Source organism: Miniopterus natalensis, chromosome 17 (assembly GCF_054644295.1).
Source record: "Miniopterus natalensis isolate mMinNat1 chromosome 17, mMinNat1.hap1, whole genome shotgun sequence".
Lineage (NCBI taxonomy): Eukaryota > Metazoa > Chordata > Mammalia > Chiroptera > Miniopteridae > Miniopterus > Miniopterus natalensis.
This window is the reverse complement of record NC_142097.1, coordinates 16457938-16485287: the sequence shown is the minus strand read 5'-3', so window position 1 is coordinate 16485287 and position 27350 is coordinate 16457938. Positions and strand designations below refer to the sequence as shown.

General features: G+C 55.3%; 1 protein-coding gene across 1 annotated transcript in view; it reads right to left on the bottom strand.

The window, feature by feature from the left end:
• MYO18A (myosin XVIIIA) overlaps positions 1 to 27350 on the bottom strand; it is an 86192-nt gene that overhangs the window by 12733 nt on the left and 46109 nt on the right. Inside the window, exons 4-32 of the mRNA XM_087826005.1 lie at positions 26969 to 27056; positions 26663 to 26769; positions 26371 to 26547; positions 25816 to 26029; positions 25530 to 25672; positions 24885 to 24985; positions 23983 to 24046; positions 23415 to 23559; positions 21013 to 21189; positions 20704 to 20794; positions 20215 to 20407; positions 19288 to 19374; positions 17226 to 17367; positions 16933 to 17092; positions 16005 to 16191; positions 15437 to 15680; positions 12920 to 13029; positions 9835 to 9900; positions 6697 to 6825; positions 5841 to 5984; positions 5364 to 5453; positions 5103 to 5222; positions 4781 to 4892; positions 4205 to 4332; positions 3738 to 3892; positions 1931 to 2054; positions 1642 to 1842; positions 928 to 1038; positions 301 to 405 (exon numbers count right to left, since the gene is read on the bottom strand). Of these exons, the coding sequence (XP_087682131.1) occupies positions 301 to 405; positions 928 to 1038; positions 1642 to 1842; positions 1931 to 2054; positions 3738 to 3892; positions 4205 to 4332; positions 4781 to 4892; positions 5103 to 5222; positions 5364 to 5453; positions 5841 to 5984; positions 6697 to 6825; positions 9835 to 9900; positions 12920 to 13029; positions 15437 to 15680; positions 16005 to 16191; positions 16933 to 17092; positions 17226 to 17367; positions 19288 to 19374; positions 20215 to 20407; positions 20704 to 20794; positions 21013 to 21189; positions 23415 to 23559; positions 23983 to 24046; positions 24885 to 24985; positions 25530 to 25672; positions 25816 to 26029; positions 26371 to 26547; positions 26663 to 26769; positions 26969 to 27056 (3915 nt within the window). The remainder of the gene's footprint in view (positions 1 to 300; positions 406 to 927; positions 1039 to 1641; positions 1843 to 1930; positions 2055 to 3737; positions 3893 to 4204; positions 4333 to 4780; positions 4893 to 5102; positions 5223 to 5363; positions 5454 to 5840; positions 5985 to 6696; positions 6826 to 9834; positions 9901 to 12919; positions 13030 to 15436; positions 15681 to 16004; positions 16192 to 16932; positions 17093 to 17225; positions 17368 to 19287; positions 19375 to 20214; positions 20408 to 20703; positions 20795 to 21012; positions 21190 to 23414; positions 23560 to 23982; positions 24047 to 24884; positions 24986 to 25529; positions 25673 to 25815; positions 26030 to 26370; positions 26548 to 26662; positions 26770 to 26968; positions 27057 to 27350) is intronic.

Genomic DNA, 27350 nt, shown 5'->3' with positions numbered 1-27350 from the left:
GCTATGGGCTCCACCACAGGGCATCCTCCTGTCTTTCTCAAGCCCACGCCTCACCCTTGCCCTCATTCTGAGTCCCCCTAATGAGCAACGACAGTGGAAGTGCTGGGATCACGCCAGCCAATGAGAAAAGCCTGGGTGTGCAAAGTATGGTTATCACTCCCACTCTACAAGCGATGACAGTGGGCCTTACAGAGGCCAGCACCCACCTCCATGTTCCCAGCTTTCTACACCTAAAATCCCATCGCTAAGTCTGGACAGAGCAGGCAGCTGGCCAGGCCCCAGCCAGCAGTGTCTACTCACCTGGTCACTGAGCGTGGTGAGCTTGCTCTCCAGTTCCCGCTTCTCTCGCAGCACCTTTTGCTTGTCCTCATATTCCTCCTCCAGCTGCACCTCCATTTGTTTTAACTGGAGAACCGCGGGAACAGACACCCATCAGTCCCCAGGGTCTGGAGCCAGCCAGTCCCCTTTCCTTCTGGATGCCCCCACCCCAGGAAAACAGTGGGGAAGGGCTGAGCACGAATGACCCCAGTGGGTCAGACCCTAAATTTGACGTTCCTAGGGTTTCAAAGTAGCCTAGGAGGGAGAGGAGAGAAGGCAGAGCATGAATGGTGGCCCCAAGCCAGAGTGGGAGCCCTCATTCCAGAGTGGGCAGGCCCCACTGAGCTGGGCTAGCTGACTGCACAAGGTGGCATAGGGTGGGCTGCCAATTGGCACAGAAAGCAGAGGGCATTAATCCCTCAAAGGCCTGAGTTTCTCTACAGACCATGAGAGCCCACATCCCAGCTAATGCCAGGAACGGAGATTCCTGGTTAAGAATGGTAAAGAAAGATAGTGTGGCTAAGGCCAGGAAACAGAAATCCCCTTCCTTTAGAGCTGTAATGGAGGAGCGGGCGTTCATACTGGACAGGTAAGTGCCCATTGCCTTACTTTCTTCTGACACGACTGCCGGGCCTCCTCCACCTCCTCATCCCGACTTTCCATCTCCTTGGAATGGGTCTGTCTCATTCGTTCCATCTCCATCTCGAGTCGCAGCTTGGCCTGGAGGTGGGTGGGAGTAGAGACTGGGTTCCTTCTCCAGAAGCGCTCTGACCCCTGCCCAGTGCACTCTGAAGGGTAGCTCCCACCAGACTCAGGAGCAGGGAACATCTCTGCCAGCAGTTTGGTTTGCTGCCGCTTCGCTCCTGTGACTTTTCCGGAGAAGCTGAACTCCCTTATGAGGTGTCTAGCAAAGGCCCAGGGATGGGGTGCATGGGGCATTTCACCAGGTGGGCCGAAGAGGACCCACAGACTGCTTCCAGGGGACAACCCTGAAGCTTTTCCATTTGGCCTCCAGGCACTAGCTCCCTAAACTGACACGGTGGCTCAGTGGCAGCCTGGGTGGGCTCATGGTGTCTGGCTGCTATGCATGCTGAGCCCTTTACCACTAGAACTCAATCGAGGTTTGTTCTTGTGGAAAGTACCATGAGAGGTTAATTACCTTCACACTGTGGCCATCACAGATCGGGTGCTCACTCAATATTTTGTGAATAAGGGACCGAATGAGCGATGCATGAGTGCATTTGAGATCTTGCCCCCCTCTGGCCCATGCCTCAGGTTAGCTGTGGGGATGGTGGTGCCTCCCTTAGCCAAGCCCTCCAGTACCTGTTCCAGCATCTGGATGGTCCCTGCCTGCTCATCTAGCTCCTCTTCCTGATCCTTGACCTTGGCTTCCAGGTCCCGGAGCTGTTTTTTGACCTTGGCCAGAGAGGCTTCATCTTTAGACTCTTGGGAGGAAATGTCCTGGAGCTCAGCCTCCAGTGAGATGACCTTCTGGGTGAATCCTGCAATGTCTGTGTCTTTTTCCTGGAGCAAAAGGGAAGATGAGGCTGGCCCTGGGCTGGCCCTGGCCTGTGAGGGGGGCGAGGTGTGAATGGGGGGCAGCTCAACGCACCTCCAGTTGCTGTTTCAGGCTGAAAGCCTCGGCGAGGAGCATGTCCTTCTCTCGCTGCAGTTTCTCCCGCTGCAGCTTCTCCCGCTGGGCCTCCTCGTGCGCCTGTGAGAGCTCGCTGTCAAACCTGGGAGGGAGCATGGCCACAGTGGCTGCATCAGACAAAGGAAGAGTCTGGCTCTCCAGGGGCTCCCAGGAAACACCACCACAGATACGGATGGGATACAAGCAGAGGGGGTTACTCATGCAGCCTGAACTATGGCTGGGGTGAGGTACATTCAGGGGTCCTTATCAAGGCCTTGCTCAGCAACCAGGTCTGGGATGGGGCATTTCACCAGGGGGGCTGAAGAGGACCCACAGACTGCTTCCTGGGAAGAGGTGAACATACTCTCCTCGGGCATAAGTCTCGACCTTTCTCATTTCAACAGGTCAAGATTGAGAGCCCCGGGTGAGGGCAGAGAGGGCGTCAAGATGGGTAGAAATGGACATCCCGCCTCGCCTAACTCACCTTCCACAGTTCAATTTTGGCTCCTGCCCCCACCTCTCAGTTCTAGCCTTTGGCCAGGCCCACCTGCCCCAGCAGTACCCGTGTCACCACTAGGACACCCCACATTGGGCTGGAAGCCAGCAGCCCCACTGTGCCCAGCTGGCCCCATGCCTCAACAGGCCAGCGTACAGCCCATGGGAGGGGGCTCTTTCTGCACTCCTCCACTCCTTTCATTTCCTGCCCAGTGACTTCAACTAAGGAGCAAATTACTGAAATTCCTCTTAACACCTTCCCTGAATAGCTAATCAGGTTCCTGTAGAAAACTGAACAGTCTCCCTACCCTAACACTGTATCAAAAAAAAAAGGGAAGAAAACCCAGGGGAGCTGAAACCTAATAAGTTGCCCAGTGGGGAGTGCGGCAAGATGGTAACTAGGCCGCACTGGCACTGTCATCGGGGTGCTCAGAAGGGGGTTCCTGCTAAGGGTGCCCACCCCTAGGTAAAAGGGAGGGTGGGTGTAAAGATAAGAACCAGGGAAGCGGAGAGTCATGGTGCCAGGAGGGAGAAATTTAAGACCTATTTCCTCTCACTCTCCGCAAAGCAGCAGCCCAGCCCAGGAGGCTGAGGGTAACCTGGGGTCATTGGAAGGATGGGGCTCTGGCAGTTCTCACCTCCAGGGTCGTGAGTGTGGGGCTTCCCCCTTCAAAAAGGAATTAGCATCTCTGCTAAGAACCCCTCCCCTGCAAAGGAGAGCTGGGTGCCGTTCCCACTCCCTGGGGCACCCTGCTGTTCCCAGGGTGTGTGGGTTCCTCAGTGTTGCTAATAAAGGCGTCCCATTCCCATTCCCAGCTAGGGAAATTAATTTAGATTGGATTTTCTCCTGTGAGGGCTGCCCCCCTCCTTTGTGTCATTACCATAATGAGATGGAAGTGGCACGGTAGTTTAATGACATTAGTCAGGAGAGTGTTTGTGTAGCTGAGGCAAGGGAGAGCTGGGGAGCTGGGTGGGCACCAGGGGCAGAGCTGTGGTGGAGTGGTTCCTACATGGGGCCTGGCTGGGGCCCGTCCTTACTGGGCCCAGGCAGGGTGACAGGAACACTGGGGGGGCATATCTGAGAGCAGAGGCCTGAGCAGGCCTTCAGTGAGGATGTGGTCTGAGTGCTCCTCAGAGGTCAAGAGTAAAACCCATTCACATTCTAGGACAAGAGACATGCAGGCAAGACCCCTGGTCTAATTCAGGCCCTCTCTTCTTTCCTCCTGTGAGGGCGCCCTGTCTGGGGCTGCTCTACGAGGTCCTCTGTGTATAGGGCAGGGGACCCACCCACCTCCTCTGCTTCTTCTCCAGCTCATGGTTGCGGACCTGCTGGCCCTCCAGGTGCAGTTTGGTGTCCTGCAGCTCAGCTGTCAGCCGTTGGCACTTCTTCTTGAGCTGCTGCAGAGTCCGTTGGCTCTCGTCACTGTCTGCCTGCAGGTCCCCGAGCTAGGGGCCGAGATGGGTGCAGGGTCATCAGCCATTGAGAGGCCCGGAAGTGTTGGTGGAGAAGGTGAGGAGAAGGAGATGGATAAGGGAAGGGGAAACCCAGAGATGAGGGGTGAAGTCAGAGATGTTCAGGAAACTAAGACACTCTAACAACAGTTTGCCCTTGGTTGTCCCCTGCACAGGAAGGCTAACAATCCTCCCCTATTGCTCCCAAGGTCTGCCTTCCTCTGGTTACTCACTGGGCTAACGTGTAGCACCGAGCCCCTCCCTGCCCCCCCAGCCACAGGCCTCCACTGCTCCCAGCGGACTCACCCGCCTCTCCAGCTGCCTCTTGTTCTGCTGCTCCACCTCCAGCTTGTCCTCAAACTCCTGCTGGAGCCGCTTCTTGGTGAAGTCCACCTCCCGCACAGCTCGCTCATACTTCAGGCGCCACTCACCGCCTGTGCAGTTAGGGGCAGACAGGGAGGACTGAGCTTCTGAGAGTCCCCAAGAAGGGGGGCAGAGGTGAAGAAGGATGGGGCAGGGAGGGGCAGCAGGTGGAGTCAGCCAGAGAGACTCAGAAACATCTCTGGAATGATGGCTTCCTCCCAAGGTGGAAGGAGCCAATCGGTGGGAAAAGACTAGAGAGGGTGAGGTGGCTACATGTGCTGTCTTTTCCCCAGGGACTGCCAGACCTTGGCCCTCAAACATTGTCATTATCATGGTTATTACAGCCCTCCGTGATCATCTCCAGCATTTATCAGCACCCCTACTTTCCATTTATTTCTCTATAGCCTTATAATAGAGCTCTACAAAGGAGACAGGCCCGGACAAGGGGCGTGGTTACCGGGGTGGGCATCAGAGCTTGCCAGTCAGGCCACTGCTGAGCTGCTCCAGCCTCAGACCCACCTGCATCGTCATCATCTACCTCCCCGTTGATCTCAGCTGCCCGGACGAGACGGGCCTCCATCACCTCCACCTCCATCACCTCCATTTGCTTCTTCAGGGCATCATACTGGGTCTGCAGGAAAGGGCGTCAGGAGCTGTGCCATTCCACCCCTTTCTCACACCCCCACACCCGAGCCACACAGACCACGGTCACATGCTTACCCAGGACAGACAGAGGCGCTGGGCTAGTGGCGAAGATGCCACTTGTCCTTGAGGGGAACGGATGGGCACTCGAGTGTGGCAGCCTCTAGCATGGCTGTCTTTACCCCAGCCCTGCCCTCACCTGCAGCTCCTTCATCTCTTTCTCAGCTCGGAGCCTCTCTGCAGTCTCCGCGTCCAGCAGCTGGGAGGCGGACTCTCCTGTGTTACGTTCATCTGTCAGCTCCGATGTCAGCTCTGAGATCTGGGGTGGGGGGAGGGAGATGCCACCAGTTGAACTGCCTGCCTCACTCAGCCGGAACACTGAGGGGGGGAAGGGGGAGGCCTACTGGCCAAGCCTCCCTGTGGAGGTCGGCCAGTCTGTCTGGTGCTGGGAGTCACTCACCCGGGTCTCCAGCCGGTCACTGTTGAGCCGCAGCTCATTCCGCTCCTTCTCCACCTTCTCTAGCTTGCTCCGCAGCTGCTGGATCTCCTCCTAGGGTGAAGTAAGGAGAGCAAAGTGAGCCAGAGGCTCTGCGAGAGGTTGGGGCCCAGGATCTGCACCCTTGGGGTGAACAATGCTGGTAAAATTTGGGCCAGGCCATAAGGAAACAGGAAGCCACTGCCTTCAGGAGCTCCGATCCCTAGACCCTTCTCCATATGCTAAGGGTGCCCAAGATTTTATCCTATGAGGCTCCCCGGGGGCTCAGCCAACACCCCAGAGGGGTGCCTTCTATTTGATGGGCATACTTCAAGGACACCAGCTCTCTGGACTAAACAAAGAAGCACTTGGGAGCCCAAGAAAAGCTGGTAAGACTCTTGCCCACGTGGATGAACTAGTCTTTCCTCCCAGTGACCTGGCCCTCCCCGGGCTGTTACATACGTCTTTGTTTCGGATCTGCTCCTCCGACAGCTGCACCTCAATGAGGGGTCGCACAGTCGTAAAGAGCTTCCACCAGGGCCAGTCCTTCACCCCTTTGTTCTTCTTGATGTTCTTCTGCACACAGCGAATGGCCAGGTCCTGGATCTAAGTTGGGGTGGGGGTAGCACACAGTGGGGCTCTCAGTCCCAGGCTCAGCCAAGATCTTCCCCACTGGGCTGCTCCTCTGGCCACCTAACCTGGAACAAACACTCCCTATGCCACCCTTTTCCCCAGCCTCCCTCCCTCCCTCCTGCCCTCAGAGAGTAGGTGACAGAGAGCCTGGCCCTGGGAGCACAGCACTGGGCACCAACCACTCCACCATCATTAGGAATAATTTCATCTGCTTTATTTGCTGCCTTATTATTTCCAGCACCCTGGCCTGGATATGCTATAAAACCTAATCTTGCTGAAACACAAGAGGCGGCGGTGCTGGCTGTTTTATGGACTTGCTAATAAGAAAAGGAGTCGCTGACACAGCTCCTTAATCTTCATGGAGCAGCCTATGATCCACAGCCCACCTCTGGGCCCTGCTCCCCCATCCCACCCTAACCCTTGGACCAGGCCACATGGTCCCATCACTGGGCACACCAGCACTGTCGCTGGCATCAGGGGGCTGCCCATTCCTCAGCCTGGCCCAGGGCATGGTGGCCCTGGGAGGTCCCTATCTCTTCTCCCCCAGATGACAATAACTCACAGCCCCCAGACCAGCCTCCTGCCCCTACATGTTCCCTTGAGTCCCCCACCCCACCCTACCCCCGGAACTCAGCTCTGCCCGGCTAGGCTGGGGAGTGGGATGGGGATGTCCCTGGAGTAGAACCTTTTTCTTCTTGAAGTGCTGGCGGGCTAGGTAGCCCCTGCAAGCCGCCTGGAACAGGGTTAGGTTCCTGCTGGTTTGTTCGTCCCGCTGCTCCTCCAGCCGTGCCAATGCGCCTGCCCGGAAGAACACCTGTGGGGAAGCGGCCAGGTGAGGGCAGGAGGCCGGGTGGGCAGCCCAGCCCAGGAAACCAGCAGGCCCGTGAGTGTGGCCCTTGGCCTGGGAAGAGCCTGAAGAGCCAAGTGTCCAAAATGGGAGGGAAAGAGCCAGAAGAGGCCTCAGGAAGGCTGAAGGAGGAGGGCCAGGTTGGGGGTTGGGGAGGTTTTGGAGGGAAAGGAATAGGTAGGAAATCTAACTTCAAAGAGAGATGAAAGGAGAGGGAGTCAAAAGAAGTTATCGAGATAAGGAAACGAAACACCATTGGTCAAATGGGGAGAGGACACCCCTCGCCACATCAACAGAACTGCCAGCATCACTGTCCATGCCCCCTGAGCCCAGCCACATGCTCCAGCTGCCTGGGATCAGGGGAAGTGGATGGTGGTGTCCGTGCGTAAGAAGAAAAAGCTCCAGGGAGCAGTGTGCAGAGAAAGGGGTTGGGGAAGGAGTAGGGGTACCCTTCTCTGTACCCTTCCAGCTCAGCTTCATTTCACACATCTCTTTCATGTACCAACACCCCATCCCCACCCACACACCCAGGTTTCATCTCATGAAGAAGCCAGTGTGGTAGGCGGAGGTTGGCCCAGTCAAGGGACCTGTCATACAGGTTCGGGGGCCGGAGGGCAGATGTGAGGAACCAGCTGGACGCCCCCACACCCAGCCCTTCCCCTCACTCTTTGGTTCCCTGAGCTGGAGCTGGGTAAAGTTTTCCTACTAAGAGGGGAAGAAGAGGGGAAAATGGTCAGGTGAAAAAATGCCCTGGTCTCCTTAGAGAGGGCAAAGGGACAGGTATGTGCCCACCTCCACCTTGCCCAGGACACAAAAAATTCCCTTTTGTGGAGCAAAGAGATGTGAACTTCATGGGAAACACTCAAAAACCACTAGGTACAGTACTTCCAAAACTCCCTTCAGGGGAGAAGTGGGGAGATGGTCTACACTTTCTGCTGACAAAGCTTTGCCTCTGGCGACTCTGAGGAAACCTAGTCCCCTGAGGCTAGCCTGGGAGAGAGCCAGTTAGGTCTTCCACAGTGCTTTCCCCATCCCACACGTGGGGCTGAGCACCTGCCGTCCTACCAGGGGGTAGGGACTATCCAAGTCCCCTGGGCTTGTGGTCAGCATGCTCAGTTATCTGCCTAGGGCAGAAGCAGTGAGGTGCCTGGTGGGGGACAGACAGTGGCCCAGAAACACTTAAGAAGAAAAAGAATGTTCTAGAGGATAGGGTGGCGAGCTTCAAACCTGTCTTGAACAGCTGTGTATTTGTGAGGTTAGGAGTCCTTTGAGTATTAGATGAAGGCTCAGGGCCATCTCCTCCCCAACATAGCCATCCATACAAATTTCACAAACAATAACAGGAGGCTCTCAGATCCCCAAACTCCTTGCCTAAACCCTCAGAGTCCTGTAAGTTCAGACTGAGACACCTCCTCCTTTGAAGCGATGTGACAAATGGAATCCTCACTCACCACCAGTGCTAACCACAGCCTAGCAGTCCTGAAACTTCTCTCCTAAGCCAGATGTGAGCAAACATCCACCATTGCCGCTAATTCTGCCCTGAGCAGAGTGGGTCCTGGGGCTCAATTGCCTCGGCCAGGCACTGGCATAATGCAGAGGGACTGAGATGGCAGCCGGGAGGAGGACCAGCCTGTACAGGCCCTGTCCTGCCCAAGACATGCCTTGGAGGAGGTGCCACCCCAATGCCAGGCAGCAGCAGCTCAGCCTGCCAGAGGGGCAGGAGCCCACCCAGAGAGAGAAGAAGAGGCTGAAGTGAAATCTTTCTCTGCAGGCTTCCCAGAGAAGAAGCTGAGCTGGCAGCCTGGAGCTTAGAGACAGGTAGGGAAGGGGAGAGAAAGGAGGTGAGCCAGACAGCAGAAACCAAAACCAGAGAAATGACAAGGGAAGAGGGTGGGATGCAGAAGACACAGAAACCAGGGAAATAAACAGAATAATAGAACCAGAAACCAAGGAAGAGAAACCAGCAGGGACAACCAGGGCCAAAAGGGCAAGGGAAAACCAGGGATGGCAGAGACAAAGATACAGCAAGGGATGGGAAAGGGATGCCCAGTGAGGGATGGGGCAGGAGAACCAAAAACCTGACTCAGAGTACACAACAGTGAGAACAGAGCGGACAAGCAATACTTAAGCCTTTTTTCAAGCATTCCTTCCACCTCACACTCCCCACGAGACCCTGGGACCTGGAGTTCTTTCCCTGTCTGCTGACAGGTGGACAGGTCCAGAACCCTCCGTCTGGCTCCCAACTGCTCTCACTCCCACCACAGCCCTTGAGCACATACGTGGATGCTGCTGGTCAAGCCTCCCAGTCTCTGGAGAAAGGGGTGTGCAGGGCTCCCTGGCCCATAAGAGGAATGCTCAGCTGACCCTCTTGTGTGGAGCAATGCAGCAGACTGGCACCCAGGGCCGGGCGTGCCTGCCTTTTATGCACTACGTTCCATTCAGATGAGGAATTTGGCCCGTGGGCAGGTGGTAGCAGCACGGCCTTACCATGTCCTGCTTGCCTTTCTGGGACCCTGGCAGCCCCAGACAACTTGCCAGAGGGGGCCCTGCCCTCTGGAGCACTCTGCCTACTTCCTTCCTGATTCTTCCAGCTTTCCTCCCTCTGTCTTCCTCACTCCCCACACCAGGACATAGGCCAAGTTCAGGGCCGCCTCCCAACCTACCCCTTCCTGACATCACAAGGTGTTCCCAGCACTGAACAAGCCAGTTATTCAGAGGAAGGGAAAATCAAGTTTGCTGCAGCTGGGATATTTCAATTTCTGGCCCCCAGTCCTAATGAGGGCAGCTTGAGAGGAAGGAAAGCCCCAGAGTGGCTGGAGGTGGGGTGTAAGGGGACTCACGGTGGGGGAGGGGCTCAGAAGGGGCACCAGGAGACTCCTAAAATCAGACTGAGCAGAGGGCAGTGGGGGAGGGCCAGACATGTGGACAAGGGTGACTAGAGTGAGGCTCAACTGCCTTCCCGGAGGGACAACTCACCCGGCTCAGGCCCATGCAGCAGCTGCTCTTCTCCAGGTCCAAGGACTCCAGCAGCTCCTCTACTGCCTGAAGAGAGAGGTCTCTGTCAGGGAGTCCACTTAGGACTCCCCATCTCCACGTGGGGCTTCGCCAGTCACTTAGTCCTTCCCTGTCCTCTACTCAGTCCCTTATTTGTGCACCGAGCACTTTCAGAGGGCTTCTGCAGGGTCAGGCACTTGCTAGATTCTGGGATATAAGGATGACCACAAGAGGAACAAGCTATCTTTTGGGTGTTGTGAGACAAGTGAATTAATGAAGTACACAGTGGAGGAGGCATCTAAGTCAGCCAAGGGGACCGTGGAAGGAGTCCTGGAGGAGGTGTTGATTGTGCTGAGTCTTTAAATACAAGAAGAATTAGCCAGACAAAGTAGGGGAGAGGGCATTTCAGGCAGAGGGACCAGCATGAGCTACCCAGGCCACCCGGGAGCACAAGACAACAGAATGCACGGAGGAAAGCAGTTAGCATAACTTGCAGTGAAGCGGGGCAGTTAAGGTGCAATTAGGGAGGTGGGCAATAGCCAAAGTACTTGGAATCTGTGTGATTTGAGAGGCCCTGGAGGGTTCTTTCAGTTAAGAGTCATGATCAGATTTGCATTCTAAAGAGATATCACTGGTAGAGGGCAGATGATGAATGGAAACCCCCTTAGGCAGCTACTGCAATAATCCACAGGAGAGAAGGCCAGAGGCTGACCCAAAAAGGAGAAAGGAGGGGGAAATGCGGATATGTTAAGGAGATTGAGCCCTGCCAGGTATAGGAAGGAATCTAGGAACACACTGAGGCTTCTGACTTATGTAACTAAATAGATAATGGTGCCATTCTCCAAGGCAGAGAATACAGGAGAAAGAGTAGGTTTGTTTGAGGTGCTATAAGACATACCAGTAGAGAAGTCCAGAGATCAGCTGGATGAAAATGCATGTCTGGAGTTCAGGAGAGAGGCCTGGGCTAGAACTATTGATTTGGGAGTCATCAATACATATGCGGTAATTGTAGTGATGGGTGTGAATGAGGTTGCCCTGGAAGAGGGTGCGGAATAGGAAACACATGCCCAAGGAGAGAGTCTTAAAGAAAAGAGACCTTTATTTCAGGGGCAAGTGGAAGAAGGGAAGCTCAGCAGTTCTGAGAAAGAAGGAAGAGAGAGGCAAGGGAAAACCAGGTATGGCAGCCAAAGAGCCAAAGAATTTTCAAAAAGAATAGAGTTGTCAACAGGGTCGCACGTTGCAAACGAGCACAGAACAGTGCCTATTAGCTCTGGCAACATGAAGCGCATGAGGAGACAAGAAGACCGATCCCAGGGAATCAGGGATGGGAGCCAGGCAGCTGTAGGTGGAGGAATGAATGACAGTGGGGTCGGGGGAGGCAAGAGGAGAGTAAGTGTTGACGATGCAGGGCAGGCAAGAGACAGACAATAGTCAGACATGAGAGAGGGTTAACAGAAGGCTCCTTTCTGAGAGCAACATCTGTGGGATGTTTCTCCACTGAGAGAAAAGGGCCAGCAGAGGAGCGGCTGAAGGAACAGGAGAGTTACCACCAAGGGAGCAGGTCTTCAGGAAGACCAAAGGGAACGGTTTCCAAAGCACAGGAGCAAGGGACTGGACAAGGGCAGGGGTGCTTCTCCCACCCAGGCAGGAGGAAGGAGGCACCTGAAGAGCAGTGCACAGAAGACAGAGGAGGAAGTTGGAGCCTTGATTTTATTAGCGTTCAGAGGCAAGGTCAACTGCTGGGAAGAAGACCTGGGGAAGCGCGGTTGGGGAGTATTTGAGGTGACAGGTGGAGAATGGAGTATCAGGGAAGGAGCTTAGAGCTAGGGCCAGGTAAGGATAGGGCACGTGGAAAACTTGCCAGGCCACCCCAAGGGCCCAGCTGGGGCTGGAGACCATGAAGCTGTAGGAATTCAAGTCTACATGGGTGTACCCTTTTCTCCCACAGCAACTTGGGAGCCCTAAACTGAGGAGTGTGGATGCCTAAAGGCTGGGCCTCCAGGGTGGAGTTGGGCAGGGCAGGTGCGCAGGGAAGCTCAGAAGAGCTGAGGTGGTGACGAAGGCTGAGTGACCAGAGGGTTAGATCGTGGCCCCGAGGCTGAGTGGAAAAGGAAGGGAATGGGCAGAGTAGAGAAAATGGAGTGGGGTCCAGAAATGAAAGGTCTCAGTGGATTCAAAGAGCAGGTGTCCTGAGGAAGAGAGGAGTGGGACACACAGGAGGGAGGCTGGTCAGAGAAGGCCATGCTGGAATTCAAGACTTCAGAGGCAGAGCATTCCCAGGGTTGACAAGGTGCTGGGTGTGGCCGTGAGTGGGAGGCTGGAATGAAGGTCAAGAGTCAGAGAGGAGGGGGTGTGGGTAGGTCATCTACATTCATACCAAGATTGCCAAGGACACTGGCAGGTCCTGGATGGGGAGAATGGAGAGGTTCTGAGGCCTCCATGAATGTGGAGCTGTGTGTGACTCAGGGGGCAGAGTACCCTCCCTAAGGTCTGAGATGCTTTCAGAGTCAGGTGGGGTGCCAAAGGCCAGAGCACAGTGAAGGAGGGTTCCTCTGCTCAGGGAGCCCTTTGGCTCTCTGAGGAGCTGCCTCTGGGGGTCAAGGTGACAGCCTAGAATGGCAGGGAGACATCCCTTTCAGCAGCCAGGAACTCACCAACCTGGGCTGACAAGGGGCCCAGGAGCCTTAGGCTCACCCTGGCACAGCTTCCTCTGTGGGAATAGTCCCTAATGTGGAGGTCAAGGCTGAGGGCCCAGGGGCGACCAGTGGCACCCAAAACATTATTAGTTCTAATCTGCCACATGGGAGACTCTTGGAGGATTGTCTGGCTCACCAGAGAGCAGACACCCCCACATCAGACCTCCAAAGGGGGTGGCTCTTCTCAGATTCCTGTAGTCCATTCCCCAGGCTGCCTTCTCCCTGCTGCTTGGCTGCCACACGCCCCTGTCCTGACCCTGATGGAGCATGAGCAGGGGCCAGCCCAACTCTCTAGGGAAGGAAGGGGAGTTTCTCAGAGGTATCTGAGCGGAGGAAAGGAAGTCTGGTGGGGCCCTGGGGCCCAGACCTACCCGCCTTTCATCTACCACGATGTAGTTGCGCCCGTGTTTCTTGGTCAGGTGTGGGGCCAGGACATCAAAGCGGCGGCGGAACTCGGAAAATACCATGTGGTCAGGGTAACCTAGAAAGAGAACAGCCCAGGGCCAGATCTGTCAGTGCCCCACCTGCTCCCACACACCCCAACAGCCACTGGTGCCCAGGCGGCTTGCAGGGAGAGTCACCCAAAGGGAAAGAGATGGCTCTGGGAGGAGAGCCTGTGGTGGAGGCAGGCCCAGGAAAGGAGAGAGGAGAGGAAGGAGGCAAGGACAAGAGACAGGAAGCCGAGAGGACATCTAGGGCTGCCCCACAGTGGAATTCCAAGGGTAAAAGGGGAACAGGTTGTTTTAGAAGGAAGTAATTTCCTTGTCAGTGAGGGGTGCAAATGGGAGATGACTGACCACATGGAAGGGACGCTATGGAGGTAAAAGCCTGGATGACCTAAGACGAGTTCTAGCCCTCTAATCTATGGCTCTGTCATAACCCAAAGAGCACAATGTCTTGAAGACTTAATAAGAAAAAAAAAAAAAATAGGGCATCAGAGAGTAGCTGAGAGGAAAAGGGCATGAGCTTAGGGGTGGAACGCTGGCCCAGGCTCCTGGTATCATGTGACATTGGACAGGTCACTAGACCTCTCTGAGCCCTGGTTTTCTCATCTTTAAATGGGGGCCCTACCACATATCTTGCATGATAGCCATTTAATTAGAAAATATGTAGAAAGCTTGGCTCACTTGGTGGCTGTTTCATACAATGTTCCCTTCCTTTCCTCAGTCCACTGAAGCAGGACATCGGAAAGGGCTCCCTTCCTACCCCCAACCTGACCTTGAGCCCTAGGCCGTGTGACCAAAAAATCTTGTAGATTCCCCTTCCCTAAAGAGTGATACCTCAAACAGAGATCCCTTAACGTCTGGGCTTGAGGTCAGGGCAAGGGTGAGATGGCTTCTGGTTCGGAGCAAGGTCAGGACGGTGGCCAGCAGGGGGTTACCTAGAGTCACCCGAGGGCACCAGAGCCCACAGTAGAGGACCAAGAGACCCACTCCTGCAGAATCATAGAATTTCAAACTGAAAAAGGGTCTTAGACCAGATACAGCTCATCTTCCAGACATAGAAACTGAGGCCTGAGAGGTGGAGCGACTGATTGCTCAAGGTCACAAAGGCTGTGGCTGGAGGCAGAACTGGACTCCGAACCCAAACTCCGACAGCCAGTCAGGGGCTCTCTCCAATGTGCTGGCCAAGCCAGCTCTGGGAAACTCTCCAACTGGGAGATGAGGCTGATGCATGTGCCTGATAATTGAAACAGGAGGCGGGGGCCGCTGAGGGGCCAAGACAAAGTGAGCTATTGATTGTATCTGAACTGCAATTAAATTGATGGGCCAGGATAGCAGGTCCGAACGCCTGGCATCTTAATTAATCATCAGTGCTATCGATGGTGGCTGGGGCTGAGTGAAGGGGGGCCCTGCTGCTGCTGGCCGCATCGATCTGCTTGTTTGAGTAAAGCACATTGATTTTTGTTCAGAGCGGTAACAATCTGGTTTTGAAATAATAAACACCAACTCCATATCAAGACGTGGGGACAGATCGATGATTTATTTAGAGCAGAGCAGGGAGCCTGTTTCCTGGCTTGGCTGCTGAGGAAAAGTGGCAGTGTCCATGGGGATGCCTCAAGGTAGGACCCTGCCTGCTTGTCTTGCTAAGGATGCAGACGTCTAGCTAAGGGGCAGAAACCTGGCAATTCATAGCTTCTCAGGCAAACAAAACCCTGCTTGAGAGGCATGAACTGGGAAGCTGGTCTGCCTGGGGCAAATCCTACTCTGCCACTCACAAGCTGTGTGACTTTGGGCAAGCCACTTAACCTCTCTGAACCTCAGTCTCCCCATCTGGGGATGATAATAGAACCTGCATCTTATGAGGTTGTTGTGAGGATTAAATGAGTTAATGTGTGTGATGACTTTAGAATAGTGCCTGGTATACTGTTAAGTGGTCTAAGGATGTTAACTACTATTACTACTCACCCCTTCTGTCCCCTCCTCCAGGTGGGTCCATAAAAGGGGTTTGTCTGAACTTTCTGGGAAATTTAAGTACTTTGGAAAGACTTAGCATCTCATTTCTCATTGGGGGGCTGGCCCAGCCACCAGTAGGTACCTCCACTGGGCAGATGGCTCCAGCTCTGTGCTGTGGGCAGAGCTGACCCACTCAAACAAGGGAAGGGGAAAGAAGGGAGCCCTAGGTATAAGGCATGTGGGATGAAGACGACTGGAATATGGAAGGGAGAGGAGGAAGAGAGGAATCAGCAGAGTGGAAAGAAAAAGAGGAAGGAACAGACTGGGCTGGAAGACAAGAAGAGATCCCACAGAGGAGGCATCATAGCAGAAAAGATATCAGGGCTGATCGGAGACAACTGGGAAGGAGCACTCCTTTAGCCCCACGTGCCCCATGTGAGAGATGCAGAGGTAGCTCCAGAAAAGAGAAGTTGCGAGGGAAGGAGGCCCCACCTTGGCGGTACATGCGCATGGCATCAAGTAGGCGGGAGCCACGAAGCTGGGCACGGAGCAGGGGCACGTCCAGCTGCTGGAGCCCGGCCTCGCAGTGGTCTCCTGAAGGCAGGTCCAGCTCACTGCTGCTGCTGACTCGGCGGGAGGAGGAAGAGCGGGGCTCCCCGGCCCAGCCCTCTGCCACAGGCAGGAAACAGTGCACAAAATGCAGCTTCGACTTCTTGATGGTGTCAATGAGGGCATCCTGCCAAAGGGGAAGGGATGACCCTCAGGGGACTTGGATGGCCCAGCCAGTACCCAAGAGAGCAGGGACTGGTACCAGCATCTCCACTCCTTGCAGGTTAGCAGGTGCCCAGCCACTGGCCAGGGAATGCTAAGCCTGGATAACTCTGCCCTTACCAGGTCCGAGTTGCCACTCAGGCGGCAGCACTGAAAAAAGGGACCCCACCAGCATCAATCAAGTCAAATGGGATGCTGAGTGGGCACTGGGTGACCTGAGTGTGCCCAGAATGCCCAGGCTACCTGCCAGGGGTGAGAAAGGACACCGGGGCCTGGCTGGCAGACTTACCACCTGCAGCTTAATCTGGATGCACAGTGACTTCTTCTTGACAGCCGCCATGCCCGTGGTGAAGGTCTTCCGCATGCTGGTGGCGCGGCGCAGCGCCAGCTGCGAGCCTCCCTCCAAGCCCGCAATGGAGCCTGAGAGCACCGTGGTGCTGCCTGCCCGGCCCAGAAACAGGTTGCTGATGATTTTTCTGCCAGAGGAGGGAGGGTAATGGAGGGAAAGAAGTCACATTCATGTAGCAGTAGAGGCTATTCCTTCTCCGAACTCCTAAGAAGCCAAACAACTCCTGCACCACTGTGGTCAGGGGCCTGGCTTATCTGGGCTAGGGCTGCATATCCCACACCCTACAAAGACACTATAGAGAAATCTCTAAATAGTGAGAAGAGAAAACCAGGGTGGGCAGGAGCCTCGGGGCAGCCGGGGATTGGACAGAGTGGGCCATCTGTTCTCTATCACTGGGGAGGGCAGAGGAGGGGAAAGGGTTCCCATGGGGCAGGAGACAGTAGAGCTCAGCATCTTTTAATAGAAGATATAATCTACTAGTATATCTACTGTCCCCACCCCACTAGAATGTAAACTCCACAAGGGCAGGGATTTATGTTTTATTCAGTCACAGAGTAGGTGCCCCAAATTATCTGTTAAATAAATGAATGGATAGGAATTATATGACTGAGGGGTTTCTAAGGCTACACCTACTTTCTGTGAAGAATGTGGGGGTGTTAGTCAAATTTAAAACTATAAGTCCCTCCAACCATGTCTGTCCCTAGCTCTACTCCAGTAGGCCACCCCCATGCACTCAAGGCTAACTAGCCTTGGCTACTATTTCTTAGGAAGTAGAGGGTCTCTACCCTGCTGGTGAGAGGGCCTCTGACCAGGGAGCCAAAAACAGCCCTGGGGAATGGGAAATGGGCAGAATGACTGATATTCTTACTTCTGGGAGTCCTGCAGGAGCCGGGGGGCATTCTGGGTAGCCGGGTTCTGCTTGGTATAGCTCAGCCAGCCAGCCACGTTGTACTCCACCCAGTTGGTGCCGTGGCTGTGGCCCAGGAGAAAATGGCGTGGTTTGCTGCTGCGCAGGAGGGGGCTTGGGCCTGAGGGTGAGAGGAGGTTCAGATCATCAGAGCACAGGGGCTCAGTGAGCCCCTCAGGCAGTGCCACCTGGACCCCTATAGGTGGGTTCCCTGGAGAGGAAATAGAGGAGCTGCTTCCAGGGGTGCAACCTACCTTTTTTGTCACCTTCCTGGGGGCCATAGTAGGAGAAAAGGCGTTCCAGGAGGGCATCCTCAGTTGCCCCTGGCACCAGGGCCTCCTCTTCCAACAGCCATAGCAGGCCCCTTGCCTCGTCAGGGCGGGCCAATGAGCGGACCTATGGAGAAGCAAATAAATCCCACTGTGTCACATGGAGCTGTGGGAAAGGAGCTCCCTAACCACACATTATAAATATGCTGCACATGTACACACATACAAGCACACACTACACACACACAGCAGCTCCTGCCACTCACTGCTGGCACCTTATGGAGCAGGTGGGCAGCAAGGAAAAAGAGGGGCCAGAAAGAGATCAGAGAAAGAAGCCCACAGCAAGATATGATTCCCAGGACTCGTGTCCAAAGTCACCAAAGGCTGAAGGCTTCTTACTAAGCTGCACTCACCCAGAGGATCTCCTCCTTCCTCATCCTCTTAAGGGCACACAGGGCTGGTGAGAACCCTATGCTGTAGTTACTCCCTGGGCATCACCTCCCAGCCTGTGAGGCCCTGAGCATAACACATGGCCTAAAGGAAGCTGTCAACAAGTGACAGCTGTGGGTTAACCCTGGTCCTCCTGAGAAGGGAGCACCCAGAGGGCGCTTGGGGCACTGCAGGTGGGGTCATTGCAGAGTCATAAATTCAAGTGCGAAAAACGTAAAACAGGTGACTTAACGGATGTGAAAGCCCAAATGGGCAGATCTAGGCTGACTGAAGACCAGGTATCCCCATATAAAAGAAAACAGCCACCACTCTGCTGCAGCCAACTGCTGTCCTGGAAAAACATTGGCCTAGTATTGATAAATTCTCCAGGTTTTCAAGAGAAGGTGGAAATATTGAATTCTGATTTCTAATACCCCATGTAAGCCAAACAAACTATGCCTTTGGCCACATCTGCTCTGAAGGTATGTTTTCTATGGATCCCCAAGTCTTCCTCAAGCAAGAAGTACTGAACCTTTCCCATATTCTATTCTGGCCTGACCTTTAAGGACTGGGGGACAAGAGAAGTAAGAAAAATGCCATTTCCCTCTCTTTGACCCCAGCAGCCTACATATCCTCCCTACAGCTGCCCATCAGAGTCAGTGTGGTTACTGGGAGGTGGCCAAGGACTGATGGGCAACTAAGGTCCCAATGTGGCTAGAGCTGCCAGCAAGAATGAGCAATGAAGCCACCGAATGGTGAGTGGCAGGGTGGGCACTGAGGGCAGGGGTGCAACTGCCGGATGCCAAGGCCCATCAGATTGGAAGAGTAAAAAAGAGAAAGGATGGACAAACCCCATCCAAACACACCATCTGACCCACTGCTGTTTCTAAGCCACATAGACTGACTTCCTCGTACCTCCTGGGAATGGCAAAGGTGCTATAGGGTGGCCACCACAGGAGCCCAGGTGTCAGGAAGAAAAGCCAGCTTCCCTGGGGAGATGTGGGTCTTGGACATTTTGAGCATTTGTCCCAGGGGGACATTCTCTCTCTCCGGGGCCCTACCTGCTTGCTAGCCTAACACGGCCTTCCCACAAGGAAGGAGAGGGAGACAGAACTCAAAGCAGAGGAGGGAAATCAGCAGCCTAGCAAAAATGTCAGTTCTCCAATAAAATGCCTTATGTAATTTCCCTAATTGAAGACAATCACCAAATGCCAAGTGCTCACTGGGCCAGCCAGTCCACAGGCAGCAAGGCGTCCAAGGTACTTGTCTCAAGGGTGACAAAGCCCATCCCCAAGGGGCGAGAGCTCATATCCACAGGGCCCTCAGGACAGGACCTAAGCCCCAGCTGGTAAGAATGGAGTTATACCTCTGGTCTGTCTCAGACACCCAGGGGCTGAGGATCCCCATTGCACTAGGGCAGAAGAAAGTGCTACCTTCCTGGCCAAACTAGCTAAGGGCTGAGGGGCAGGGCCCACAGCTCTAAAGTGCTTGATGTCTGGGCCTGATTTCTGGGCCCCCCTCAGCACCCAGTGGCACCACTGGCAACAGCCCATACAGGGAGAGTTCTACTGAGGAAAGGAGAGGGAAGGCCAGCCCAGGGCCTGGCTGGAATTCCTACCAGAGACTGATGGGAGGCTTGGTCCACGGCAGCAACAGAATCGTCCGTGGCCGGCTCCAAGTCGTCAAATGCCAGCTCGATGTTCTCCTAGGAAGGAAGGCAGAGCGGTAGTAAGCACAGGGCCGTGTGTGGGGTGCAGCTCTACAAGCATGCTAGGAGAGGATGCTGGAGTCAGCAAGTCTGACCTCCTGTCCCACGCAGGAGCGCCCCTCCAGCAGCCTGAGTGACGAATGCTCACCACCCTCCAAGGCACTGCTGTACCTCTGGACAGCTAAAACTCTTCTAACCTCCTTTTACACTGAGCTAAAGTCACATATTTCTGCTATTCACATCCATCGATTACGCTACGCGGAGTGAGCCTTTCAATTTCACACACATCCTTGAAACACTTGAAGACAACTGTCATTTTCCTCCTGAATCTTCTCTCATCCCTGATAAATATCCTCCCCAGGATCAATACCTCTGACCTCCACATGAGGGAGGATTTCCAGATCTCGTCCCACCTAGAACACCCTTTCATGAAGGGGCCCTAAAAAATCAATCACCATCTTAACAGATCAGGAGACAGGGAGACAGGGAAGGCCAGGTCCAACACGTGGAGGAAGAAATTGCATAGTGGCAGTCACAGGGCTTAGGTAGTACTTTAAAGGTTGGCAAGGAAGGGCTTCCAGGGACCCTGAATGCATCTTTAGTTCTTGGAAAGCAAACTCTCCACAAAGTAGGAATGTAGCCTGGGCAGGAAGAGATGCCTAGTCCAGAGAGCACAGGTGGACAGAAAAGACCAGAGAGTAAAGCTGGGAAGGAGCAGCCAGTGGGCAAGGTGGTTCCTTTCCTCACCCACAGATGCCCTCCCTGAGGGGGCCAAGGCTAGAGGGTGAGGCTTGTGGGGAGGGGCGGGGGGTAGGCAGAGGCAAGGTCAAGTGCTACCTCCTTGTATCTTTCCAGCTCCTGCACAAAGGTGCGCTCGTGGAAGAGCCTCTGCAGCCGGTCCTGGGCATAGTTGTGGCACAGCTCCTCAAAGGAGGCTCCTCGGGCTGACCCACCCTGCTCAGGGTTCTGGAAGCCCGGAGTATCCACAATCATCATAGAGCAGAGTGAGTGCTGGCTGGACTTGAGAGCCCTTCACAGGGAGAGCCTGGGTCAGAGCTGGCTGGGGCAGTACTGTGGAACAGGCCCCACTGGTCTGCCCCCTGTGCCCAGGAAGCCCAGCCCTGCCCCAAGCCAAGTCCCCATCCCTGTGCATGTGCCCAAGACCCTGGTGGGAAGATGTGCCTCCATTGGCCTGCAAGGACAATGAGCCCTCTGCTGGTGGAAGATGGCTCTGCCTGAGCAGTCACACAAGCACAGAGGCATCAACTCCACCTTTGTCAAGGCAAGACGCCTAAGAACTCCTGGGCCCTCTTGCTTGGCACTCACCTGTTCACTAGAGAGACAAGAAGGGTGAAGAGCTCGCTGTAGAGGCCAGATGCCATGCCCTCTAAGCACTCCAGTGCACTCAGTTTGGAGCCTGTGGGGCAAGAGGATCAGTTTTGTCTCCTTCTCCCCGGGATCTCTACCTGGGTATGCTCCCTGCCTACCCAGGGCCAAGTCAGCAAGGATCTTGGGGCTTCCTTTCCCCCTGACAGCTCTATTCACCCCAGCAGTTTCCCCACGAAACTGAGAGATAGCAATGAGCCCTGGATGAGGCCTCCCAATGACATTCACCAGCCAAGGGGCTCAGGGTACCTGTGCCATCTCCCAGGCTGCTCTCCTCAGGGCCCTGGCGGAAAGAGGTGGAGCGCTGCAGCGTGCCACCCTTGTGCTGGTGCTTGAAGATGGATGAGGAGAGCTCCTCCAGGTTGCAGCCCAACAGGTACGCGGCCTTCTGGGCCCACTCGTGGCGAGCAAACTGCTTGCGCCCACCTATGGGGTAGAAAAAACGATCTGGTATCTTGGGTCTTCCTCCTTAGGCCTTTTGATGACCACTGTGCCCTTTGGCTCCCTGTTCCCATAGGACTGGGGAGTGGGCATCTTCCAGTGGCAAAACTAGCCCTGATGACACCAGAGGGCTTCAGACAAAACAAGAACAGCCAGTATCAGCCAGCTTCCTGTGTCCCTTGGGAGTGGAGGGAATGAGCAGGTCCTCAAAGAGGAGGTAACACCACACTGCTGCCACCAGAGGGAACCCTCTCAGCTTCCAGCATCCTTTTAGAGGGCTTGGCTCCCCGAGTACCAACTTGGGGAAATGCAGAGGATGAGCCGGCCCACCTACCATGAGCACTAAGATCCACCTGTGCCTTGGAGGACAGATCATGAGAGAGTACAGTGCTTTCCCCTTCCATGAATGCATTAGGACCCTCTCTCTTTCCTCCAGGCATCTGGCAGGGAGACCACAAACACCCACCCATGGCCCAACAGTGGGGTATGAAAAAGCCTTGGGGGAAAGAAAGCAGCCCACGCAGACAGAGTGCCTCAGCCAACATGTGTCTAATCACGGCAATTAGGGAAAGCTAACAAGAAACAAGGTTTTACCTTCAGCAGCTTCTGTAAGGCAAAGGACCAGCATGCAGCATGCAAAGAAAAACAGCATGTTAGCAAACAGTCATCAACGGAGCCCTCCAGGCCCACGGGAAGGGACTGTGGAGGGTGGGGTTTGTGAGGATTGTGGAGGGTGGGGGTTTGTGAGGATGAGCCGGCAGGAAAACACAAACACATTCAGACTCAGGAACACAAACACACACTCTCACTCACAGTCTCAGCGGAGTATGTTTATGAATGTAATCGTGCACACACACACACACACACACACACACACCCCCTGGAAAATACTGGAAGCTCTGAGGAGGTAACAGAGCCTGTTCAACAAGGTAGGTCCATGTGCTACACACCCAGAGCTCTCCACCAGCAGTCAGCACTGAGTAGGGTTATAGGAAACCTGGCCTTGTCACCTCCTCAGAATGAAAGAACTTCCTTAAGACACAGCGAGACACCCGCCTGCCTGCCCGCCCTCACAGTCTGGAGAAGACTTCTTTACCTCAGAGCCTGCTTCCTTTTTGGTAGAGATGCCACCTGCTGGGATCATAAGGAGCCTAACACCCAGACACCTGCTCTTCCACATACCCACCCACCCATCAGTGCTTCCTCTCTCCTGCTGTGCAGCCTGTGGCCCTTCACATCCCGAGGGAAGATGAAGCCAAAGCCCCAGGTGCTCTTCAGAGGCAGCACCCCTTTCCTTAAACTGAAGGAGAAAGCGGTGAAGGGGTGCTCAGAGCGCCCACCCATCAATGTAACCTCAAAGGAAGGCAGCGGAGTTCTTCCAAGCCAGACCAAGCTCTAGCCATTCACAAGCCACCAAGCACCAGTGCGGAAAATGCAGCCCATTTGTTACCACGGTGCCTATTGCCCCCTAGTGGCCTTCACCCTGACATGCAAGAGGAAGAGACACCTGCTACCAAACCAGTGGAAAGAAGGGTAGACTCAGGGAAAACTGGCCTTAGGAAACCCCAGGAAGCAAGCCCATCCTACCCCACCCTAAGCCCCATGGACGGCACTGTGAGAGGTTCCAGGATCTGGATGCAAAACAGATAGAAGCAGCTATTTTGGGAACTCCAAGAAGCCCCACAACCAGCAGGTGTCCTCTCCACCTTCAACCCTGAGGTTTCTCCAAGGCCAGTCCCCTCCATTACAACAGAACAAGCCCAGCCCCCAGAGAGAGCCCAGGGCAAGCACCAAGATGGGGCCAGGTGGCCCCTACACCCCAGGGAGGGGCCAAGGTCAGTTACCCTCTTGCTCCTCAGGGGCCTCTGTCAGAAAGGGAACGAGAAGGAGAGTTATTCCAGGGGGACTGCTCTGAGTTGGGTGCCTTCTCTTTCCCCTAGCCTCCAAGCTCCCACCCCCCGTGTTCACAGAGCTCCCGGTCACAGTCACTGCCACCTAAATCCAGGCCTCAGGCCATCATTGGCAGGGATGCCTTTCTGGGTATCAGGAGCCTTCTGCTCTGATGTGGGGGGGCTGGGAAGAGGCACAGTGAAAGAGGGGTGTCTGATAACAGATGAGTCTGTGCTGAGCAAGGACAAACTGGGCATGGGAAGGTTCCCCAAAGGTCTCCTGGGTGACAAGCCAGGCTGTTGGGACCCACTGCAGGTTACCTTTGGTGGCTCCTGCAGCCCCCAGGTGGTAGATGGCAGCCAGGATGAGCCAGCAGGCTTTCTGTTCATCAGGGGAGATGCCCAGCACCTTCATGGCCGTCTGTAGCTTACTGAATTGCTGAGCTGCCTTCTGTTTCTCCTCAGGCTACAAGGAGAGATAAGCACACTGGCACCAGATCTCAGAGGGGCTGTCCCCCACTCCCAGGATACCCCCATGCTGCTGGTCCCTCAGGGAGGGCAAGGCTAGGATAGAGCCACCCTGCTGGAGCTGGGCTCCTGGTATTCCCATGGGGCACTCCAATCCATTTGAGACTTTTTTTAAAATCCTCACTCGAGGACATGCTTATCGATTTGAGAGAGAGAGAGGGAGGGAGGGAGGGAGGGGGGGAGGGAGAGAGAGATAGGTTGCCTTCGTGTACGCACCCCAAACAGGGATCGAACCTACAATCTAGATATGTGCCCTGAACGGGACACACTCCAACAACTGGGCCACACCAGCTAAGCATTTGAGGCACCTTTTACCCCCAAGGCCCAGGGCTGTCCAACCCAGTCCCCAAAGGCCCCTCACCTTAGCCAGTGGCACAATCCCGAACACATTGTTCTCTGCCAAGTGGTTCAAGTGGAGCTCTGTCCTAGGGGCACAAATGAGGCATCAGCATAGTGCTTGGTCCCTATGCCAAGGTGGAGACAGACAAACTCAACTTCCAGACGGAGTCCTGTCTGCCCGTCATGCCCTACTGTCAGGCCAGCTGCTAGTGCCTTTCTTAATTGACCTGGATGCCTGCTCAGAGCACCAGCCTCCCTAGGACAGGTCACCAGAGATGCCCTGGTGAAAGTGTCAAGCCAGAGCCCTGGAAGGGAACGGGAAACCTACCTGAAGGGCGAGTCCAGCCAGAACAGGGCCTGTGCCCTCAGTTACAAGAAGAGCTAAAGAGGATAATGCCCTAGGGCTGCTTGCCCCGTCTCATCATTTATCCTCTCTTCAGTGAACACAGAGGATCTGAAGGTCTACAGGGAAGAGCCTGGCAGGGGAGCCAATGTGGGGGCAGGGAGGGCCAGCTTAGAGGGAGGACACTGAAAAGGGGTTAGGATTTTGGCCCCAGTGTGGACCAGCTCAGCCCCCTATGAGCTGTGTGACTGCAGGCAAGTCCCTGGCCACCTGCATCTTGGGGTGCTTTCCTCTCTAGGCCTGGCTTCATGAAGCAGAGATCCTAGTCAGGCACTGGGAACACTGAAGGGTTAATTGTGCCCCTCACACATAACCAGACCCCTGTGCCCAGGGCCAGGGAGGTCCTGCCGGCCAGGGCTTGGGACTCATTCATTTTCCCATCCTCAGGCCCTAGCTCAGAACGCAGTGTAGCAGGCACACAATAAACAAATGGTATGGGATACGGTCAAGTGGTAAGGTCCAGGAACTTTCAGGGGTCTGGAGTCCAAAGCACCCTCCCTGTTCCCTCTGTCCCATCTCACCTGAGGGTGCCATCCCCACAGGCCAGCAGGTAGTAGAAGACATTGAATGTGGCCTCACTGGTGGGGCGTCGAGCCACACGCAGCTTCTCCAGAAGCATCGTCTGTGCGCAACATGAAGGGTGTGGGCACAGGAGGGCAGTGCCAGGAGAAGCGTCTCCCACCCCACACCAGTAAGGACCAGGCCATGGGAATGAGAGGCTGCGTGTTATTTTCTAGGTGCTCAACCAAAGGTCAGATCATCTCTGAGGCAAATCCAGGCAGAAACCAGCTCATGGGGGACACTGCCACTTGCCTGGTCCCTAGGTACAGCCTTAGAGGGAAACTGGACACTTAGTGGTGAGAGATTTCATTTAGCAAGGGAGTCGGCCTAGGCTGGGCCTTACTTTACTGGCAAGCTAGTCTTCCCTGGTGAAACCTGCCTGAGAGAAGCCCCTGAGCACAGGTTGGGTAGGGGGTGAGGAAGCCGAGCGGTGCCCCACCCAGGGCAGGAGACACAGGGAGCAGCATGGTGAAGGCTCAGGCAGAGCAGGCCAGGGAGCGTTTTGTTGGGGCAGAATCCCAGGAAAATGGGGCACAGGAGAGAACCTGATTTCTAGGGCATGGAATCAGATAGTCAATATCCTACTACCCCGAATGTCCCCTCACCTGAATGGAGGCTGAGGCCACCTGGCCAGCTTGGTCAAAGTCTAGGGAGAGGATCTGGGAAAAGCGGGTAGCATTGCCGTTCATGACGGTGGGGCTGTTCCCAAAGGCTTCCAGGAGGGTGTATAGAGCCTGCCATTTCTCCACTGTAGAAGACAGGCCCAGGGGCTGTCAGGAAAGCCGGGGGCACAGAGAGGCCAGGGAGAAAAAAGCTTGTGCCTAGGAGAGTCCTCCATCCCCACCCTCTCTCCCAAGCCCATTCACAGCCTCTCAGTTGTCCCTGTCTCACCAGAAAACACCTTGTTCCCGCTGGTGCCTGCGATGGTCGCCAGGTATTGCACCAGATGCTGGCAGCTGGTGGTCTTGCCACTGCCACTGCTGCCCAGGAGGACGATGGACTGGTCCTGACGGCTCATCAGCATTGCCCTGTATGCGGTCTGGGCCACGGCGTAGATGTGGGGTGCCATGTCCTCCCGCCGACACCCCTTGAACATGTGCATCACCTTGGGCAGGAGAGGGATGGAGAGAATGGGTAGGCTCTTAGCTGGTGCCACTCAGACACCCCTCACCCCCAAGGTCCACATCCTTCTGGGCCTTTCACTCCAGGGTGGCAGAGGGGTTCCAAGGCTGAGGCCATGGGTGGACATGCAGATACTAGCCAAGTTCTAGTTTCTGTTAGAGGTTGGGTCCACCCCTTGCAATGACTCCTCTCCCCAAAGTCACCTGTGACAACGAACAGGAGCCCAGTGCGATGCCAAGGGGAAGGGGCAGAGCCAGAAAAGGTGGGGTAGGTAGTGGGTGGGTGGGGCCATGAGGCAACATGGTAGCTTAGGGGGCATCGCACCTTCTCGGAGTACACGGCGGGGGCTCCACGGGGGCTGAGGATAAGCAGGCTGGGGCCAGCATAGGTGTGCAGCAGGCTAGCGCCATAGCGCTGGCGCAGTGTGTGCAGGACGCTGGACTCATTGAGGTACACCAGCGAGGCCAGATCTTCTAGGCGGTCGCAGGACGGGGCATTGGCCTGTGTGACAGAACAGACAACAGGGCACTGAAGGAGCAGAACCTGTCCGCACTGCCCGCGGGCAGGCCTGCCCCGCTCAGCCGCCTCCTGGGCCCTCCACCAGCCTCCTGCCAACCTTCTCTGTGTCATCCTCATCGACATCCAGGATGGTCCCGTCGTGGTCTAGCTTCACGCGCACCTTCCCCTCAGGCAAGCTCAGCTCCTGCGATCGGAGCTGACTGGCTGCAGAACGGGGCAGACAGTCAGGTGTGGGCCTGGGAAGGCTTTGCTACCCTCTTTGGGCCTTCTATGGCCCTGCCTCCTCCCCACAGTATCACCGGCTCTCCTTGCTCCCCACCCAGCTCTTACCAGATGCAGAAGGCACCCCAGCCCTGAAACCCAAGAGGCCCAGGCACCTGGCCCTGGGCCTCCCCAGGCTCACCCAGTGAGAAGCCATCCTTATGGACCAGCCACACCTTCTCTGTCTCATGCCAGGCCTCCTCAGCTGCAATTTGCTCTTCTGTCTTCGCCTATCAGAGGGAGGGGAAGAATAAATAGTCAGACCTTGTTCAGGAAAACAGAGATAAGGGCATCAGGAGAGAGGAGATACTTGAGAGAAAGGGCTTCCAGATGAGCCACTGGGCGAGGGGGACAGTAGGGTGGCAGACACAGAATAGGGACATCAGAGGTGTCAGAGGGAAAAGGTGGGGAAGCCAGGAGGTAGTGGTGGTCCAGGACTAGGACTCAGGGCTGGTGACCATGCCAGCTTTGAGGGTCTGGCAGGACAGTGGCACAGGGACCATGTACCCAGGAGAGAGGGATCC